This window comes from Lagopus muta, chromosome 2, assembly GCF_023343835.1.
Source record: "Lagopus muta isolate bLagMut1 chromosome 2, bLagMut1 primary, whole genome shotgun sequence".
NCBI classification, from domain to species: Eukaryota; Metazoa; Chordata; class Aves; order Galliformes; family Phasianidae; genus Lagopus; species Lagopus muta.
Genome location: NC_064434.1, coordinates 42397080 through 42416902, shown reverse-complemented (window position 1 = coordinate 42416902; position 19823 = coordinate 42397080). Strand labels below are relative to the sequence as shown.

At 46.6% G+C, this 19823-nt stretch overlaps 1 protein-coding gene across 7 annotated transcripts in view; it reads right to left on the bottom strand.

Moving 5' to 3' along the window:
• Positions 1 to 19823, bottom strand: part of PRDM1 (PR/SET domain 1) — a 97303-nt gene that overhangs the window by 20368 nt on the left and 57112 nt on the right. For 5 of the 7 annotated variants that reach the window (XM_048937063.1, XM_048937057.1, XM_048937065.1 and 2 more), the window contains one exon: positions 1268 to 1516. In XM_048937063.1, the coding sequence (XP_048793020.1) occupies positions 1268 to 1450 (183 nt within the window). In that variant the 5' untranslated portion in view covers positions 1451 to 1516. Of the gene's footprint in view, positions 1 to 1267; positions 1517 to 2858; positions 3144 to 16260; positions 16342 to 19823 lie in introns of those variants that run through there. The other 2 variants (XM_048937059.1, XM_048937062.1) reach the window with 2 other exon arrangements.

Below are 19823 nucleotides of genomic sequence, written 5' to 3'. Positions count from 1 at the left end.
CAGTGAAGCTACGGCGTTCTCTCTCCCCAAAGTCAGATGCATTTCATGACACAGTGAGGCAAAACAAGGTTTTGAGCTTTTTTTTTGGGAGCGCGTCCTTACTCTGCCAAGTTCTGCGGGGCAGGGTAGGGCAGATGGGAAGAGAAGAGCAATCTTACATGGGAATTTAGCTTTAACCTCTTAGCAAACCTACCAGGCATTGTACAAGGCACTGCCAAACTCGATTCCATGGTGCCAATACCCTCCAGCTGGGGGTCCAGCCCTATTTGTGCATGCAGGACTAAACAAGTACCTGCTTTAGAAGGAAACATTTGATAGACACAGATGAGTGTATTTCTCCTCAGCTCTGTGGTCAGTGTGTTTAGCCAAAGCAGAAGCACAGGTAATAGCTGCCACACCACCAGTCTCAGCACAAGGAGAAATGAAGGGTTGTCCCTTGGGTTATTACCCTGCTGAACATCACACCTAGCTATAATAGCTACTCTATAGGAAGGAGTAAACACAAAACCAAATTGCTCATCCGGGCTCATTTCTTTCCAGCCCTTCTGAAACAACAACAAAGAATGTACCCACTCCAGGGACACGGATAGGACAGACTCGCACAGCCAGCTACCAGTGAAGATGCTGTCCCAGATAAACACAAGTCAATCTGAGCTATGGCTATCCTGCTGTCCAGCTTACTGAGTCACCTCCTCAATCAATACGCCGAATTGAAGAATTTAGGAAGTCGGGACCATGGCGAGCTCACGAAAAGAATAAAGCAATTTCATAACCAAAGGGAAAACAAAAAGAAATAATTAAATACATTTCCAGGAATTTGTGTTGTTTTGTGTTTTTTTTTTTCCCTCTACTTTTTTTAAAGCTATTTATTGGACAACTGAGGCACTTTAATCTCTGTGCCAGAAGCAATGAATGGTCCTGGCAAACAGCAGTCAAGAAATTGGCACAGGGAACCACCCCGCAGTTTAAATATGCTTATTCAGATGCTGTTCAAATTGTGTGAAAATTTAACTGTTTGTGAATTGGCTCAGAGCCGGGTTCAGAGACAGGCTGGACGCGATTCCCAGTGCAAATACCACACGACAGATGCCCCGTCCACTGTTTCTTAAAAGTATCATGAGAGTCCCATCTTAAAAGCCAGTGGGCAGCACTCAGTGGTGGCATAGCGTGCATGAGTAAAGAATGGAAGGCAAGGCGAGCGCACACTTTCCGAAGCCCCGTGGTTTGGCTCGTCTGACTCCAACCTTCCCCGGGCACCGCCGCTTACCTCTTTGCAGTTTGATGCGTATTTGAAAGTCAAGTTCCTTGGCAAGGAAGCCTCTGCCTGAGTGAGGGTGCCTCCATCGGCACTGGGGTCCCATGGGTGGTCATTGACGATGTATGTGCACTTCTCTTCAAAATCGGCCTCCGTCCACAGGGTCATGTCAGCATCCTCCATGTCCATTTTCATTGTCCACTCTCTCCCTTTCACCAGATTCTTGAAACTCACAGCGTCCGAGCTACACTGTGTAGCAGCCTGGAAAATAAGAAAACAGCCTTTAATCCTCATTGTCCTTCAGTGTTGTGGTTTCCGTTGAGACAGCGTGACTAATGCAGCAGTCTGTGACACTTTAAAAGCATATGCAGGATAGCTGGTACAGTTGAGTAATAGCCAAAAAGCAATGTAAACGAAGCTGCGCTGGCTGAAGCAGCGCCTTGAAATGCCTCGGTCATAGTGAGGAGGCAACCAAAACAAAGAGGAAAAAATCCCCAGGCTGACAACCGCTGTACCTTTCTCAGAGCCCTTCCTTAATGCCTCCGAGAAAAAAAAAAATATTCCATGCCCAAGAAAGCGCGGGGTCACGGCCGCACGACCACTCGGTTGCCTGTGGAAAGGCTGCCTCAGAAAGTGTCACACAAACAAGGAGAGGAAGAGGAAAGGAGCTGCTGTCTGCGTCTGAATGAAGCTAAAAATGGAAAGCGCATGTTGGAAGAGCGGAACCCAGCCTTGCCTTTTCCAAATGGGGAAGCCTGAACTTTCCCACCGGCTCTCAACACACAAACAACTTTCAAAACAACCTGCCCCCCCACCCCCCTCCTGCCGTCCTCTTATCCTTTGGCACTGGCGGCCGAGCGAGCCGACATCCTGCCAGCATCCCCACCGCCCCGCACAAAGCGCTGCCACGCATTCCCGGGGGTCAAAAAAGCAAAGAAAAGGAGGGGGGAAACTGGAAAAAAATAAAAATAATTAAAAAAAAGTCCTCGTATCCTTTGTGATTTGGATGGCAACTCAAGAATTACTCTCTCAAAGCACTGGCTAGGATCCCTGCGTAAGAAATTCCTCCAAAGCCACTCTTTCTATGTGGGACAAAAGCTGTGTTAACAAACACGGCACCAAGCAGGTAGCAGGACGCTCCTTCCCCGAGGTAAATAAAGAACCCAGCTCCGCGCTCACGCCGGGCGCTCGGAACGGCGCTCACCCTGCACGCAGGCTCGTTACGCTTATCCCGTATAGAAAACGCAGCCCCGCGACATTCGCATCCCTCCTCCGACAAAACGAAAGGGCCGAGGGCAGGGGGGGGGAGGAGGGGAGGGGGGAAGAACACGGGCTTACGAGCCGGGGACAAGCAGCGCCGGGCTGCGGGGCACCGGGCTGCGGGTATGCCGGGCTGCGGGAACACGGCGCTGCGGTACGCCGGGCTGAGGGACCGCAGGGCTGCAGCCGCCTCCCGGCTGAGGCCGTGGTCCGGGGCTACGATGTACCGGAGCCGGACACGGGGTCGGAGCTGCCCGGCCGGGAAGGCTCCGCCGGCGGCTCCCGGGTCCAGTGCGGGGCTCCCGGGTCCGGTGCGGGGCGGGGGCGGCGCGGCGCTGCTTACCGGGGCTGAGTCGGCGAGCGGTTCCGCACAGAAGCCCCTCGTCCGCGGCGGATCTCGCTCATATCTACCGAGTAAACATTGCTTCTTCCTTCCAGCCGCTGGGTCCCCGGGAGACTGACTCACACCTAGCGCCTCCGCGCCCTCCCGCTCCTCCTCCCGCCGCAGACAGGTGCTGCGCGCTCGCTGCTTTTGCCTTTCCGAGACACTGGAGGGCTGAGTGAGACAGCAAAGGCTGCAGCCCGCTCCCGCTCCCTCCCCGCTTCGGATTCCCAATGAGGCGCCCCGCCGATGCCCGGGCGGGAGGTGGGGCGGTACCTGCGGCCCCGGCCCTCACGCAACGCGGGGGAACTTTGCTTCTTTCATTTCGTTTCTGGCTCGTTCTGCTCTTCCCCGGCGCGGGCACCGCCTGCCCCGGCTGTGGGGACAGCCCCACAGGGGTACCTCCGGGCGGGCGGGGAGGGCACCGCGCTCTGCTAACCCCCCCTTTACACGAAATACGTGTTTGCTTTGTTTTGTTTTAACGCTGGCTGAAGCTCAGAGCACCAAAGGTCTCTGTTTCCAGTCCCGTCCCGTCGTCCCCCCCCCCCCCCCCGATTTAAGTGGTGAGGATGCTATGAAAATTAGAAGGAAAAATGACTTCTAGGGTACCAAATTGCAACCCTGATTTAAAGCCCTACTTCCAAATCTCAGTGATTACAGCAGTTTGATAAGCTCCGTCCAGGAGTCTTGTTATTTTGGTTTTATTCCTTCATGGGGTCTCTAATGGTTTGTAAAAGGAATGAGGAAAATCATCACAGTTTCTCCCTTTAAATAAAACCCCCCTCTCCCCATATAGTAACAGGGAAGTGCAGGAGGGAAACACACAGCAGGCGGCACTTCAAAACTTGACATCTCTTTTGCAGCATCAATAATAATAATAATAATAAACAAATGAGCACTGGTCCTTCTGCTGGGTAATATGAAAGTGATCGTGGTGGGAGGAGAGTTGCAATAGTCATTAGCAGACCCCGAGCCCAATTTCTTCCCCCAACCCAAGCCAATGTGCTGGCTAAAGGAAGGACATCCTGTGATGATGGCATACAATGTCCTGTTTGTTTATTATTAAGAGCATTCCTGCTTCTCATTGCAAAACAGCCAGATGCCTTACTTCCTCCAGTGGTCCTGTCCCCACAGCAAGGCATCCTCCAGCTCAGAGGAACAATGATGCATGGCTCCATTTACAGCCACGCTCAGCCCATCACAGGCTGAGGCAAGCCCTCTCATCTATCTCCAACACCTTTCTCACTGCTGCCCCAGCACTGCTTCTCTGGCAGGTGCACACCCAGCCCTTTCCCTCCGCCCGTTCCTCCTCCCCGATAAAGCACGGTGAGGAGGATTACTTTGCCACTCTTGGCCCGCAGTGCTGAGAATAGTACATCTGTGCAAAGACCTTCATGTGCTCTGGCATGGAGGGCTCATGGCTGTGGGCAGAAGTGGGGCAGCTGCCTATGAATGGTGTCCTGCTGTCACCGTCACCCTGAGGGACTCCGCCAGAGGTGGCCCCGGTGCTGGGCTGGGGGGTGTGGGTGGCATTGGCTGCGTGGGGTAGCAGCCAGGCGCAGACAAAATGAGGGCTATGAAGGCTCTGAAGGAGGAAGAGACACTCATTAAAGGAGAGAAATCCGGCCTACTTGATTGGGTTAATTAACTGATGCTGAGTCACACTGCATAGAGCAGAAAAACAATGTAGTCATACTGAAGGTGATTATTTTACCAAAAAATAGTCTCACTTTGAGAGGCAGTTGTTTCAGAGCTTTTCACTTCCCTGTTAGAGTGACAGGAAAAAAAGAGGAGGGCACAAGAAAAATAGGGTTGGTGTGTCTCCTTCAGGGGCTGATCTTAATGTGAAGGAAAGCTGGAAAAGATCAGATCCTTCCTCCAAGGAGGGAGAAGAGGCAGAGCACAGATCAGGTGAGACGAAGTGACACACTCACTGGGACAACATGAGGACGCCAATGCCAAAAGAACTCTGCCAGAGCCCAGCTGAGCAAGGGCAGCCCGCTGAGCACACGAGCTGCCAATAACTGGTACACGAAGTCAGCCCCAAATCAGCCCCCCGGTGCTGCAGAGAGGAAGGGATCTCCCTGGCACGCAGCGCTGCCTGATCCCAAATAAAAGCAAGTTTATCAAGGAGAGAGAGAACAAATTGTAAAGAATGTGCGCTAAAGCCAGGTCATAAAGGAAGCTCTGCTATTAAAGAAATACACAGATCGACCTTCTGACCTTCCTCTTTAATACAGAAACATAAAAAGATGCCCTACTCAACCGGCAGCTGTCTGCTCTTTTATAAAAATCTTTCATACCAGTAGCTGCTATTGTCTGGAATGTGCAATTTCAAAATGTTGTTCATTTCAAAAAAGATCATTTTTAGTCATATTTTCATTTTTTCCTTCTCGCTCATAGAAAACCTCAATTACCGTATTAATCAGCATTTCTTAGGCAGCTCTCTCTGCAGCAGCTTTCAGCCTGGCAACAAATCATGAATGGCTCTAGCGGCTCTGATCTCAGAAATCCCCATCCATTTCCTTTGATGCTATCACCGCCTCGGCTCAACAACAAGCGGAGGCCTCGGCTCAGCTGCTGCCACTCTCCTCTCCCCGCCAGAGCGGGAAGCGTCGGGGGAAGGAGGAGGGCAGGGAGCTGCCTTGAGCCTATGAAACTTCTTCAGAAAGTCAGAGGAGAGATAAAATGCACACGAGAGATTAAAGCGCAGTCTCATTTTCACATCCTCCCCATCCCCTTACCCAAAAAAGGTCAGTGCCGGATTGACCACATCAAGAGCCACTACCAGACCCACCCCCTTCCCCACTTCCTGTATGTAGGCATCCTGGTGCTAGTAAACATTTGGGGACCAGTTGTGGTCACCACTCAGAGAAGGTAGGCGATGGAGTTGCACAACTGCACTTCTTCTAAAAGCAGCAGCACTCAAAAGAAGAGCTTCTTTCAAGTTCTGCTGAGATACACTCACGTTTCAGGGCTGTGCTTCTGAGAATGTGGCCCGTGCCAAAGCGAGGGCATGCCCTGGTGGCTGAGCGACAGGGTGAGCTAAAGCCTTCTGCCCACACACTGGCCTGACCTTTCCAAAACACAGCCTATGGGCTCCAGATACGATCTCTGAGGCTTTCTGTGCCCTGGACTACTCCAGCACGGGACTGCTTATAAGGAGAGAAATTAAAATCACACTTGAATCTACATGAAGGTTTTTGCAAGGGCTTTTGGGGCGGTGTATGTTGTAGCCAGGAGGCTTTTACATTAATGCGTGCAGCTCTCAGGGACTGCCTTTAATTACAGAGCACCTTGGCCACTGCCTCCTAGCAGTTCCAAATGCCTGTACGTTTATTTTGTTCTCTGATGTGCAACAGCAAGAGGAGACCTTTTGGCTGCACTCTAGTGCAGGCCTTGATGGCTCCTTAGATTTCGATGTTCTTTGATCCTCTAAGGAAATGTTCCCTAAAAAGAGAAAAAAAGAAGCCAAATGAAGATGCCATTTCCCTTTTTCTTTCCAGCTAGGCCTTATTAAAATGCTGCTCAGATGACTCTGAATAAGCCCAAACAATCCTCTTCCAATAGAAAAACAAAAACAGTAACAAAAACCAAAACAACAACAGCAACAAAAAAACAGTCTTGCAGCACACAGAAGCAGGTTTAGTTTGAGTTTGAGGAAATGTCTGTCTGGGCATGCTGCTGGGAGAGTGAGAAGTCACCGTGAGAAGCTCAGCTTCTCTTTGCTGTGAGTGCAGCCCAGCAGCAGGGACGCAACAGTGTGAAGACACTCACTCTTGTTTCCCAGGAGGGAAACTTGGGTGAAGGTATTGAGAAAGCTGCAACAGCTGCAGCAGCTTTGTCATCACACTTCTCACTGTATTGCTGTTGTTTTTACTTTGTTCAAAGTAGGAGAAAGCAACAGACTTTGGGGTCTGATGGAGGAGAACTGACTACATGGAAGGAGCCATCTCCCTGTTCCTTATGAGAAGGATAGAGGGACCACAGAAGATTCCCTCTTGCTTTTCCATTGCACTCTCAGAAACCGTGGACCTAGGAGAGGTAAGGATGATAACCAGAACCCTACACAACAACCCTTGTATTGTCTTTGCATGTTTCTGCCAACTCAAATTTATCCTGGGCAAGCAAACCTCAGCATAAAAATCTACTTTCCACATCCCATATACAGCTTTTTCAATGTTCTGCCTGTAGCAACCAAGTCTGTGGAAAATGAATGAAAGCATTTCAACCACTTTCCAGTCTTCCTGGTGCCCAGAGCACAAGCTTGAAAAAGGGTGTGTATCTGGGGAAATTTTCCTTTAAGATAGGCTGATTTCCAGATTGTTACACAGGAGGGATGTGATGGTATATGTACACACATACATATGTGTATTAGAAGTTTCACTCCTACGAATATTTCAAACACCCACCTCAGAGCAATGTGAAACACTGAAGGCAGCTCAGAAGAAACTGCATGAATTCAACTTGCATGCCTCTTTCCAAACCTCGTGGCACTTTTTGGGGTATCCTCTCCTCAATCTCCTGGGCAAACAACAGTGATGTGAACCACCGTGAAGCCTCAGATTCTAATCCAGCCCTGTTCTGGTTCCATCTGAAAGCTCCCTAGGCTGCCAATGGCGAGGGGCTGGTGCACACAGCAGGAGACTGTGATCCATGGGTGGAACCTCGCCACCTCTCAGACAAAGGACTGGCCATCGAGTGCATTGCAAAACAGATTAACAAAAACAACAGCTCAGCACCATGACGGAGTGCGTGTGTTGGAAATGAAAATATTTACCCACAGATTATCACAGACCCAGCAATGCTGCTACCATGCATCTGGGATGGAAGGATTCGACACAGAGAGCGTGAGGTCGGAGCTGCTTAGGGAATTGGGCTGGGGCGGGCTGAGCGACCGCACTTTAAGCTGCTGAGAGTACAGTTGTCACTTCTCCACCTTCCCTACCCCAAAGTGGTGAAATAACAGTCTTTTCATACCTGTGTGCCGTGTGGGGGAGGGAAGAATTCCTCTGCTATTAAACACAACTTCTCATTAAACAGTTGACACCTTATCCTTCTTTAAATGTTGTAATGTTTACTTTGCAAAACCCAGGAAAGCTTTTAAAATAAAGATAGCCGAGAGATTCCTAAGCCCTGTGTCCTTGCTTATCTGCTCTTTATCAAGCACCTATTGTTCTTGGAGGAGCTGGCTGGAAGGTGGAGCGAAGGGGGTTAATGTTCAATAGGTGTCTCTGGGCTCCCCTGCAGGAACAGAACTGCTGACAGAAGAGCAGCAACGGGCTGCCAGTCGCATCCTGAAGAATGGGACAAGCCAAAGGGAAAACCTAGAGCTGCAGCTCCTTTGCCTCTTTTTTTTTTCGTTGCTCACCCCAAACAACTAGTTTAAAAGAAAGACATTGTCCTTAGGAGAGATAATCCCACAATAGAGAGTCCATTAGAGGTATTAAAGCATTGGCAGCGCCTGATCTACAAGAAGGGCTCTGTCCTGACAATAGACAATTAAAGCTGATAAATCTGCACTACTTGTTGCCGTTCTAATTCCTCGTAATTGTATGCTACTTGTCCCTGCCTCCTGCGTCCAGGGATGAAGCATGCTTCTTTAATCTCCGGAGTACCTGACCTAGTTCCTATGTGGTCTTTTCAGGACCTGTTTTCTTCCCATCTGGACTTCTCTCCTCCTCCTCTCCTTCCCTGCCTCCCTCCCCGAGGCATTAAGAAGAGGTTACGGAAGAGGGCACGGAAAACATCGGCACACAGCACCCGGATCAATAATTCTGGAGCCCCAGACAATGCACTAATCTGCAATAACAGCTAATCATGCTCAATTTGGCACACCAGTGATTAAACTGTACTTTTCATTAGGATCAACAAGTAGAGCAGACGCACACTGACGATCCCGATCGCCCTGTCACTAAGAGCTGCCAAACTCCTGCGCTGCTCTATGTGTAGCTGCTGCATCACCAGTTTTGCCAGACGGCTCTCCGTGCAGCCTTTGACGTTTTACAGGCTGCAGCTCTTAGCTGAGCTTTCTAAAACAAGCCAGCCCCTGCCTCACTTCGCTTCGAGGAGTTCACCTGAATTAAAGGGCTCAGTGGGTCGCACAGGAATGTGCTGTGCGGGACACTGGGAAACGATCATTACCAGTACGTGTTCACTCCTAGTGCTGGCAATGTTCTGGGATTTACCCTGCGTCTCAAAGGAATTTGGAGTTCTTCTCAAATTTCCTTTCTCTATTTCTTAAGAGACCATCACTAGTCTTAAAAGATATAGGACAAATACAAATTACCTTGGATTTACTTATTTTTCATACTGAACCATTACAAGAGGTTTTGAAGCAGAAGGACTTGCTTTTTCTTTTTTAATCCCTGAACACAGGAACAAGCCACTACTGTGTTGTTTTAGAAATCTATGTGCTTTTTAACCCTTCTCTTCATAGCAACCCCCAGTCATCCCCCCCAGAACTGGATTCTCACCCTAGCTGCTTCTGGTTAGAACTGGACCCAGCGGACCCATTTTGCAAACTGCCCTGGAAGCCTCACCCAGGAGTTCACCACAGTCTGTCTCTGAAGCACAGCACCAAATTCCAGGACTCCTAGAGACCGACCCCACACACTCAGGGGTCTCCTTCTGTTTAACTTTAGCTTATCACCCTTGTATTAACTTTAGTAAGTGTTAAAACTGCACTCTAAGTTGCTCTTAAAAAAAAAAAAAAAAAAAAAAAAAGAGCATGGAAGATGCCAAATGAATGCAGGAAATGTCTATTCTACTATTAATATTGATGAATCCCTAATGCATTTGAAACCCACTTGAGCTAAGTCAGTAGAGTTCTTCTCCTGACAGCTATTCTCCATCAAACTACCCCGTTAAAGATGTTGATGCTTTCCCTTTTGCTTTGTAACCTTTAAACAAAGTTTAGATCTTACCAGAGGCTACCACAAAATAATGCATCTTACACTAAGCAAACATAAAGCCCTGGAGACAAGGGTTTAAAGCAGTGCACACGTTCTTCTGATTTATCATTTTAAGATAGGAAGCTGCTGCAACAAACAAAACACCTCCTTGAAAGTGGGACAGCGGCAGATTGCGGTTCAGAAAGCTCCAGGATCTTTTGTTTTCCCAGAGAGCAACAACGGGGCTTTGCAGAGAAAGACAACAGCCTCCCTTGCTGAAACCCAGATCAGTTCCTATAGGAAAGCCTGCCAACTGCTAGTTAGACGGCAACAAAATATTGCAGATAATTCACTTTTCACGATAAACCAAAACCAAGCAGGCATGCAGCACCCAGCAGGGGCTCAACTGATAAAACGGTGTCAAACTCAAACCATTTGTCAATTGGAAGGGGTGAGAGTGAGCTGAAAGATGGACTCAGGAAGTAGATTTATCTAGTGCGACACATTAACTAGTATAAATACTACGGAAAAAGTAAACACATTTAAGCAGCAGTATCTGCAGGCAGCACAGAAAGGCTCCCGAGGCTTAGCCCTGGCCGGCCACCTCACCACTCAGCTGTCAGCCACGACAGCAGTAGCATTTTTCTTCTTGCGCGGGGCTGCAGTGCCATTTAATTCACGGAGCTAAAAGGTTTTATTAAAAGCATACATTATAATTAAACAAAACAAAAGCGTGACTCCTCTGCTCTGCTAAGTCTCCTCCCTCCGCCCAGTAGCCAAAACAATAAAACCACCTTGGCAGCAAACAAGTCAGGTAACATACCCCAGAGAAGATCACAGATTTGTTGTATCAATCTTGGTTTTACATTTTGCTTGCTCAAAAGCTGCCTTAACAGAAACTGCTGGCCAGCAGGCTCCCAAGGATGCCGACGGCAGGCAGTGCAATGTGGGGCATGCAAACAAACCCCAGTCCTGCAAGGCAGAAGAGCTCTGCAGGTGCACACATCCCACCGAAAAGTCAAAACAACACCATTTTGGGGTGGCCTGTCTCTCCCTCAGTCACAGGGAAGAAGGAAAGGAGTTCAGAGGCGGAATACTGACCCATGGTTGTGTATGCCAACCTCATGCCTACAAGCCCGTAACATCAGAGAACAGCATGTCACAGCAACAGACCAATCTGACACTCAACCAAACACGAAACTCAAAAAAGCTAACAGTAAAGTAAGCAATATACGTCGTTAAAAAATAACGAGGGGAAAAAAAAAAAAAGAGAAAAGAAAGGAGTTAATTCACAAAGGAGAACACAACCCACTTCTTTGTCCAGCTGTACCTTCATGTGTCCCCACAGAGCGGGCTCCCCACCTCCAGCTCACGCATCTTGGGATGTTAGTCCAAGGGAAAGCCTGCCATCCGCCCGGTGCCACACACACCAGCGCTGCACACCCGTGCACGCACAGCACGCACCCGCGCCCTCGCTCCCCGACACGCACTGCCTGGAACCGCTCCGAGGATTTGAGAATTCCCTCCCTCCCCTCACATCCACTCCACCCCGTTCCGTAATTAGGCTTAACAAGAGCAATTAACAAAACAAACTCCTCTCCGCCTGGTGGCCCGATAATTCTGATTGTCATAATGTATTAAGATGTGTAAGCCAGTTTAAAATAAAGGTAAATTACAACATTGCACAAGAGCTGTTTCGCACCTATTTTTACAGTTTTTATCGTAGGGATAATGAACTTTTGGCCACGCCTTTAATTTAAAAAGCAAAAACCCAAACTCGGAACAGCAGAATTCCAAATCGGACCAAGGAGACTTGTGGGTTTTTGCTAGGTTATTAAGGGCTGACCCCTCCTTCTGCACAGCAGTACCTCAACTCCATATAAGCAGGTTTTTCTTTTTGGAATTACCTAATAGTCCTAAAAATCTAAGACATAAAATGAAGTTTAAAGGCATCTCCTGGCTTTGCCTGTGTCCACGAATCAACGGTTTGTAATAGCTGCAATTTTCCCCTGCCTGTTCTCTAATGGCATGACATGGGAAGACAAAGCTTTTAGATGTTCTGTAGATGTTCTCTTTTTTTTTCCACCCACATTCAGTTCACTTTCCTCCAGCAATCAAAACAAAGAAATCTGGTGTCAGAATCAGCAAGAAATCAACAATAAAGGACCAGCTGAAAAGGCAGTCAATGAAGAAATTTTTCTGTCCTTTGATTTTGGTGAGCTACAGGTCCAAACCACACAGAAGATTTACACAAAGCCTGCATGCAATTGGAAAATGTGCCTGCTTGCACTGAAACCCACTTCTAAGTCATATCTAGTCCTTTTTCTGTTTATACACTTCACAAGCGTGTAATTAAAACTGTCAACATAAAATTAGTAAACAGAGCAAAATCATAAGCTCACAGAAAATTCACGAGTAGAAGATCAGAACACAAAACCATTTGGTACGTGACATGGTCTCAGCTCTGCATGAACTGAAGAACTGCTCTGCTCCCTCAGATATGCACAGCCCAATTCAGAATGCCACCTGTCTACTAACTGCAAACATTTAAAAGGAAAGAAAAAAAAAAGAAAGGCCAGTGTTGCCAGTACATTGCTGGAATCCTGCAGCTTCTGATAAGCTGGATGTGTTTTCCTAAGTCAATGATTTCATCTCTGCTGGGTGTCAACATTTGCACAAGAATAATTTTGGGGGTCAGAAAGACATCAGCAACTGAGATTTCAAAAGGTTTCATAAGAGCACAGATTGCTCAAACACATGGAAAGGAGGGTTTCAGCTGCCAGTTCGCTCTTCTGCTTCTTCATTCCTCCTTCCCTGAAGCTGAGTCAAGGTTCTATAAAAACCCAGCGCAAGCCTTCCGCCTCACAAGATGAGATCTTCACTAAGATGACATGCCTTGCACAGCAAGACAAATGCTCCAAAACTACAGAAAATGGAGGCTTTTCTGGTGTAAGCCCTTTCCAGTGTTAGGAGGCACTGGGTGGAGAGTTACAAACAGAAGCTTCGTTCTGCCCTCCTCAAGTAGGAAGCAAGATCATCTTTTTCCCACCAGATCCCTTCCTGATTCAGTGCTTAGGTAGAAGAGTACTGATTTCAGTCAGTCAAAAAGTCATCTTCCAAACTTTTTCTCTTCTCATCCTCCTTGAAAGGCCCAATTCCTTCCTTTTACTACAGACTATTCAAATGGAAGGCAAACTGACCAACGTAGCTTTGTATGTTTCCAGTTTACTCTTTGCAACAGCACTCCTTGAACGCCTCACAAATATCAAATAATGCCTGATCTGATTTTCAGGCTCTCCTCCATATACAGATGAATGTATTATTGCTATTGCCACTCAGTGGAAGAAGAATGGAGACATGATGACATTGACATCAGAAGTATACATTAATGTGGGGATGCAGCAGATTTACTCAGCACTGTGCATTCCTTTCTCAGTTCGAAGTGTTTCTCCTACTGCCATCTGTGATGACTCTTGATTTGCAGGGCTTCGAACGAAGCACCCAGAAAATGTCAACACTGATGACCACATAGAAAACACTTTGTGGAATTGAACTGCCATGGATCTTACTCAGAATCATGGGCAGAAATGCTCCTCAGAGTAGAGGTCCTCTGCCCTGAGGAAGAGCAACATTTCTTCCTGCAGCTGCCACTTACTTAACCTCTTTATGTCACAACAAAGGAAATGGGGGCAAGAGGTGTCCTATAGACAACATTTTAATACACCACCCCAATTCACCTCCCCTAGCAAGCTTGTCTGATGCTTGAATGAGGCAAGTAACTGGCAAAAAAGTAATTAGATGAGTAATTAAAAACTGCATCATAATGTATAAAAGGATCAAAGCAAGGTTAGGCAAGCAACCTAAACTCTGCAGTACTGGAGCTTGGAGTTTAAGTAATTTTCTTCCATATTTTTTTCTGCAGTTTCTTGATTTTTAAAACTGCAAATAGCAAAACTGGAGAACCTGAGACCTGGCATCACACCGACACCTATGCAGATCATCAGTGGAGCTGGGATACTCATCTGCCATGGACAGAGCTCTGCCAAGGCAGCCAGCAGAGCCATCTGCGCAATGATATGCTTGGTTTTTTTGTTTGTTTTTTTTTTTTTCAAGGTTGGCACTGGCACTGGGACAGGACACTTTGCTGGTGGGTTTCCCCTGGTAACATGCTGGAAGCAGAGAAACAACTCATTTCAGGAATCTTGGTTGCATTCCAGTCTTGGTCTGGAGTTTGTTCCTCCCTTTTTCTCTTTCTGTCTCATCCCATCGTCCGTACCTCAGCACAGACTTTTGATCACACTCCTTGACCAGCAAGTCCTCATCTTCTCTTCCTGTCCACTCCTTCAGATTTTCCCTTTTCAGCCACTTCCATCTCCCTCTCCCAGGCTCCGTGCATTGGGTCCTCCCATCAGGTTTCATCTCCTCCTGGTTCCTCAGCAGCACTCCTTTTTCCCCCCGCTCTGTGAGAATGGGGTGCACTCCCCATGCCCATCTGCCCTCCCACTGCTCAGCAGGCCTAGTCTGCAGCATCTGAGCAACAGCAAGGTGTAGGCAGGTCTCCAGGCCCCTCCCGGTGCTCCTCAGCAGACATTCAGCATTGAGCACCATTCACACTTGAAGCAGACATGGTGTCCAGCCAACTGGAAGTCCTGTGACTATGTTAGTATGGCACTGAGCCCGAGCTAATAAGCCCTGGTGAGAAGCCGGATATATTAGCTTGGGCTTAGCACTGTGCTAATGCAGTCAGGCAGCTTTTGGATCAGAGCTGGCTTACATCCCACCCGCTTTTAACACCAAGCTTGCTCGTCTTCGTTCACAATAACCCATAAAGATAAATCCCTCAGTCCTTTACCAACCTTACTCTCAGTTTCCCTCCTTCCTGACACCGCGGATCTCTAGGCACAGCCTCTCCTTTATAATCCCCTCCAGATTCATCACCTGGCCACACGCTTTTAAAACTGCTCCTTTTTGTGATTCTCTGGCCTCAGGACAGGCTGCAGTAAACAAGCACCAACCATCCACTCTCAGTTCAGGCACTCAGTCCCAGATGCAACCGCATTCATGCTCTGAAGAAAGCCAAGATGTCCTCCAGCAGCCCTGAAGTGCTGGCCTCACAGTCATCTGGGCTGGCTTTGACCTGGAAAGCAATTCTTCGGAGTGTGGGAGCTGAAGTCAGATGGGGATGGACAAGTTCTTGGGAATGGCAGAACAGGCTTCAGGGAGAAATGCATAGCAAGTGCCATGTAAGAAATAACTGAAATACATGTTCAGAATTCTGTAGATTTATGAACACCTAAAAGTAGTAGGGTCTCCTAATGCAAATGATCAGTTTGTCTTAACAACAGGTGATGCAACCAGCCCTACTTACACTAGTGATTAATTTCTGAGGTTAATTTTAGGGAAAATTCTCCTCCGTGTTCTAAAGGAAGCATGAACATAACATAAAAATCACATATAAAGCAAGCACAAAGTTTTAAATCCTATTTCCTTGGCTGCATTACTTTTAGTGTCCCACACCAAACGCACCAGAATTGTATCCATTATAAAAAATGAGAAGGTTTCATCAAGTGAGACAAGATGCTTCAGCTCCAACAAGTTTACAGAGTGCCTCTTTTCGTGTACTGAATCCTGAAGAGCAATAGGGCAACAAAAATGCTGATGCTACTATTTTTCATTAGTGTTAAGATCAGAAAAATATGTAAGAGACTATCTAATTGCATTAGTCTGCTATAATAAAACCATCACCAAATAGCAATGAGAAAAAAGTCCGAATTACTGAAATCAATTAATGAACTATTAAATTGCACCAACCTGCCCTGGCATACTCCTGATTTAGAATTACCAGCACTATGCACACACAAACCAGACAACAGGGAGAAAGAGAAGCTTGTGATCAGACCTAACCTAATGCCTTCTCTTCCTCTCAGCCCCCAGTACAGGACAGCCACTTCCTTTCTACAAACGCTCTGCTCAGATCTGTACACAAGGCAGGCCACATCTTCCGGGGAGGCTCAAAGCCTTTGCAGACACACACTTGCCTTCAAAGCCTCGCTGGAAATCTGTGTGGGAAGACTCTGAAATATTAAAACCATCCTATACTCTATTCCTCTAAGTCAACAACAAGCCCCTCTACACTTATCTATCACTTCTCTGCTTGATCTATTCTGAGTTGCAGAATAAAATTTCTGACTACAGAAAAAGATGCACAAACACACAAAGCTGCACCATACATGGAAAGGAAACAACAAAAAGTGATATGTGCTTTCCAAAAAGACCCTTTTGTCCCAAAACATTACAACTCTGTATAAGCTTTTCTTCCATTAGCAAAAGCAGGCAACAAGGAGGCTAGTGTGAAAATACCATGCTTCAAAATGTAGCTTCACTGTCCTCCCATTTGGAACTGACTTACCTTTTGGTTATATCTCCAACACATCTTGCCTGATTTTCTTTCCCCAAAGGCAACCACTTACCCTGTACCAGATTCACATGTTATTTTGGTGTGATCTTCAGCCTTAAGTAATCTGCAGCTAAAGGCTTCCCACAGCACCGACAACCACAGCAGGACAGCAAGCACAGTACTGCACTGCCCAGCCCCTGTTTTCTGTCTACAGACAAGAGATTTTCATGTTTTCTCAGTTTCCACGTTTCTAACCTGAGAGCTGCCCTTTTTTTTGGTGAGGTGACTTTCAGAAGACACATCCTTTGTACCCTCGCCTTACTGCCAGATGTCCTCTGCAGTCAATCATGGCTTTGGTTTTGTACTTCACGCTTGCTTAAGAATTTTAGTAAAAATTCAGATTGTTATTACTGAAAAAAACGCATGTACTGTTGTTAAAGAAGGCAGAGAGGCCAAAAGTTCTAACTGCAACTAAATCCTCTGAATTTCTCTCACTGAATGTCTCCTTCTGACTATCAAAGCTGGGAGAACTGCATCCCTTTGAAGTATGGTCAGGATGGCTAGGTGTGGGGCAGTACAATCCTAGACGCAATCTCCCCCAAAGACCTGGCACATTTGCAGTGTGCTGAGACACCAGAAAAAATGTAAATCAGCACAACTCCTTGCAGAGAGAGGAGTGAGCTAGAAGCCCTTCAGAGACTCACAGTCAGCTCCTGAGGACGGATGGTGTAAACACACAGATAACAAGGGGGCAGGGTAAATTGGTTTAAAGACAAACAGGTACCAGAAATTCAGAGTATGTGGTGGTTGCTACAAGGCGAGTGGAATTTTTTTTTTTTCAGATTAATTTGCATAAAGACAAGTTTGACTTTTGGATATACAATAAATGCGATTTTGTCAATCACCATGCTGGAAAGATGCAAAAAAATCCATTTGAATGCTTATAAACACTTAGAAGTGTCTAAGAGACACAATACGTTAAAAAAAGAAGAAGAAAAAAAAGGCAACAATAATGCCTAGCCGATGCTTCCAATTATATTCTTTTTCAATTAGTCTTGAAGAAACTAACACCTCTATTAATCATTTCAATTAACTACACGCACCACATGACATCCGCACCAGCAGCCCATATGTTGCGTTCCAATCACCCAAATATTAAAGCCTTTTTAATTGATTGATCTAAAGAACATTCAACAGGCTCAAGGTGGCAGCTAGCCAGGAAATCCCAAAAGAAGATGACAAAAAGGTGGGGGTGCTAAACCAGCTTCCCAGTTTGTTTTTCCTCTTCCTCCCGGGTTCGCTAAGTTAATCCAATCACAGTCCATAAAGCTCCTTTTTAATAAAATAAATAAATAGATAAGAGAACACACATGTTGGCTTTCCCCAGGAGAAGCCCCCTCCATCAAAGCCCGAAAGCCATCCTGTTAAGAAAGTGCTGCATGCAAGGGTGCATTTTTTATCCAGCAGAAATATTTAGCTTGGCCACCCGCCAGGGAATGCTGAAAGAATAGCCTGAATTAGGGGATTTACCTTCCACGTGTTTGGCACGCGTCATTAGAGGCTCTGAAGAGCTTGTCTCTTTCGCTCTCTCACTCTCTGTTTTTTCTTCCCCCCCCCCCCCCCCCATCCCCAAAAAGCTTTGATGCAGAGAATAAAGTATGAGCTGCAAGAGCAGGCAACTCGTTGCATTGCTAAGTGTCGGCACGGTGGCTTTTGTGTTGTCGAAGAAAACTGATGCCCAGTTTCAAAAGGTAGATTTCCTTTTTCTTTTTTTTTTTCCCTTAGTCAGGTTTGGAGTGATATGAAAAAGTTTTTGAAGCTTTCTGTCGGCAGATTTAAAACTTGGAGAAAGTGGCTTAAAAGTAAATTCCTCAAGAGAGAGTCCAACCACAGAGTGTTTTGGGAACTCATTTGAAAAGTTAGTTTTGTAACAATAACCCATGAATTGTGCTGTCATTTGACTTTTATATGCTGTCATGTGGACTTATGTTATTTTAAAAAACACTTCTTTACATAAGTGCTTCAGTTCTGCAAATACCTCTTAAGATCTCTAATCAGAACACATTAGTCAAGACGGCTGGTCCATACCACGAGTAACCCATGTAACTTCCCAGTGCTTCTCATTTGTGAAAGGAAAAACGGTATTATAAGACAGCCTTCAGCCTCCATAATCTACTATGAGGGATAAAGGGGTAAGAGGGAGCAGTTTCCAGCCGAATAATAGCATGGAGGTCCTTGAACCAACCATAAACTGAAATGTTTCAGTCTTCTACGCATTTACAGGGCAGTCTGGCAGGACTCTGCTCCTAGTTTCCCAGTAGCACTCCCAGTATTTCCGCCAACTAGTGAGAACTGGGCATTGCCTGGCTGGAACAGAGCTGGGCCTGCTGTGTGCTGATGGCATTATTTAAATACGAGTCTTATTCACATCTAAGTTTTATCATTATTGCTTCAAGTAGATCAGTTTAGGAGCCATTTGCCAGCACGCTTACTCTAAGGTTCAGGCACCGAATGGATGCCCCACTGCAGCATAAAGCAGTGCACCTCAGCAGCTGGCCAATATCCGTACACTGCATACAGCCAAACCCGGGTTTTACTGTTATTTATCGTCAGGATGCTGACTCTATCTTCACCCTGTCCTTGCTAGTGAATACATCTGGGTTCAACTCTGTTTCAGTTAGATTCATGTTGCCAGATGACAACATGTGATTTTTCATCTCTCTCTCAGTGAAACTGGTACACTGTGCCTTGCATATCAGCAAATGCTGAGGGCTACAGAAGAGCAAATTAGAGGGATGGATGATGGCCTCAACTGAAAAAAACAAGAAAATAACTCCTATGTTGGAAGGGTGCTGAGACCCATCTCCTCAGTGAACATAAAACTTCTCAGCTGTAGAAACCTCCCTATGCTTTATCACTTTTAAATAAGTAATTCATCATACCTACCAAGGCTAAAAACCACACAAATGATCAGCTCTCAGTTTTACTCAGTGGAAAGTGAGAATTGGAGCTTTCCACCCAAAACCATAAAGGCTGACAAGTTCTGACATGTTTTTCTGACCTCTGTCCCGGACCCCAAGTTTCTGATTCAATTTAAAGAAAGCTGGGCAGCCACTTCCCCGCTCTTTACATAAAAGAAGTTAACATCTGGGCTAATAATACAGCTACCTGTTCTTTCATCAAAGGCTCCAGCAACTGCAAAGCCTTTATTTTCATCACAAGGAAAAACTGCAAAAATAAAGTCGGCCAGTTGTGCTGCTAACAGCGTAGGTTCGGCTACATGCAACGTATGAATACAGGCTGGTTGCTGAAGCACTGCTTTATGCTTGCAGTAAGGCATGCTTGCTGCTAACTGAATCTCTGAGAGACTGCCTCTTCAAGCACTCGACTACTGCAACAGCAATGGGAAATAACAGATAATTCAGTTTTCACTTTATCAGAAAACAGAAGAGGTGTTGGCCAGTCCTTGTCAGTCCCCTGTTGGATACTTTGTCCATGGGAGGACTGCCATTTTAACAGGAAATAATAGGGAATTAGGTGCCGTGGGGCAGCGAGGGGCTGGCTGGTGTCCCCCAGTATGTGTGCCACAAGAATACCCTGGTGTGCAGGCCTGGGGCTGGGAAGAGCCTGCCTGCC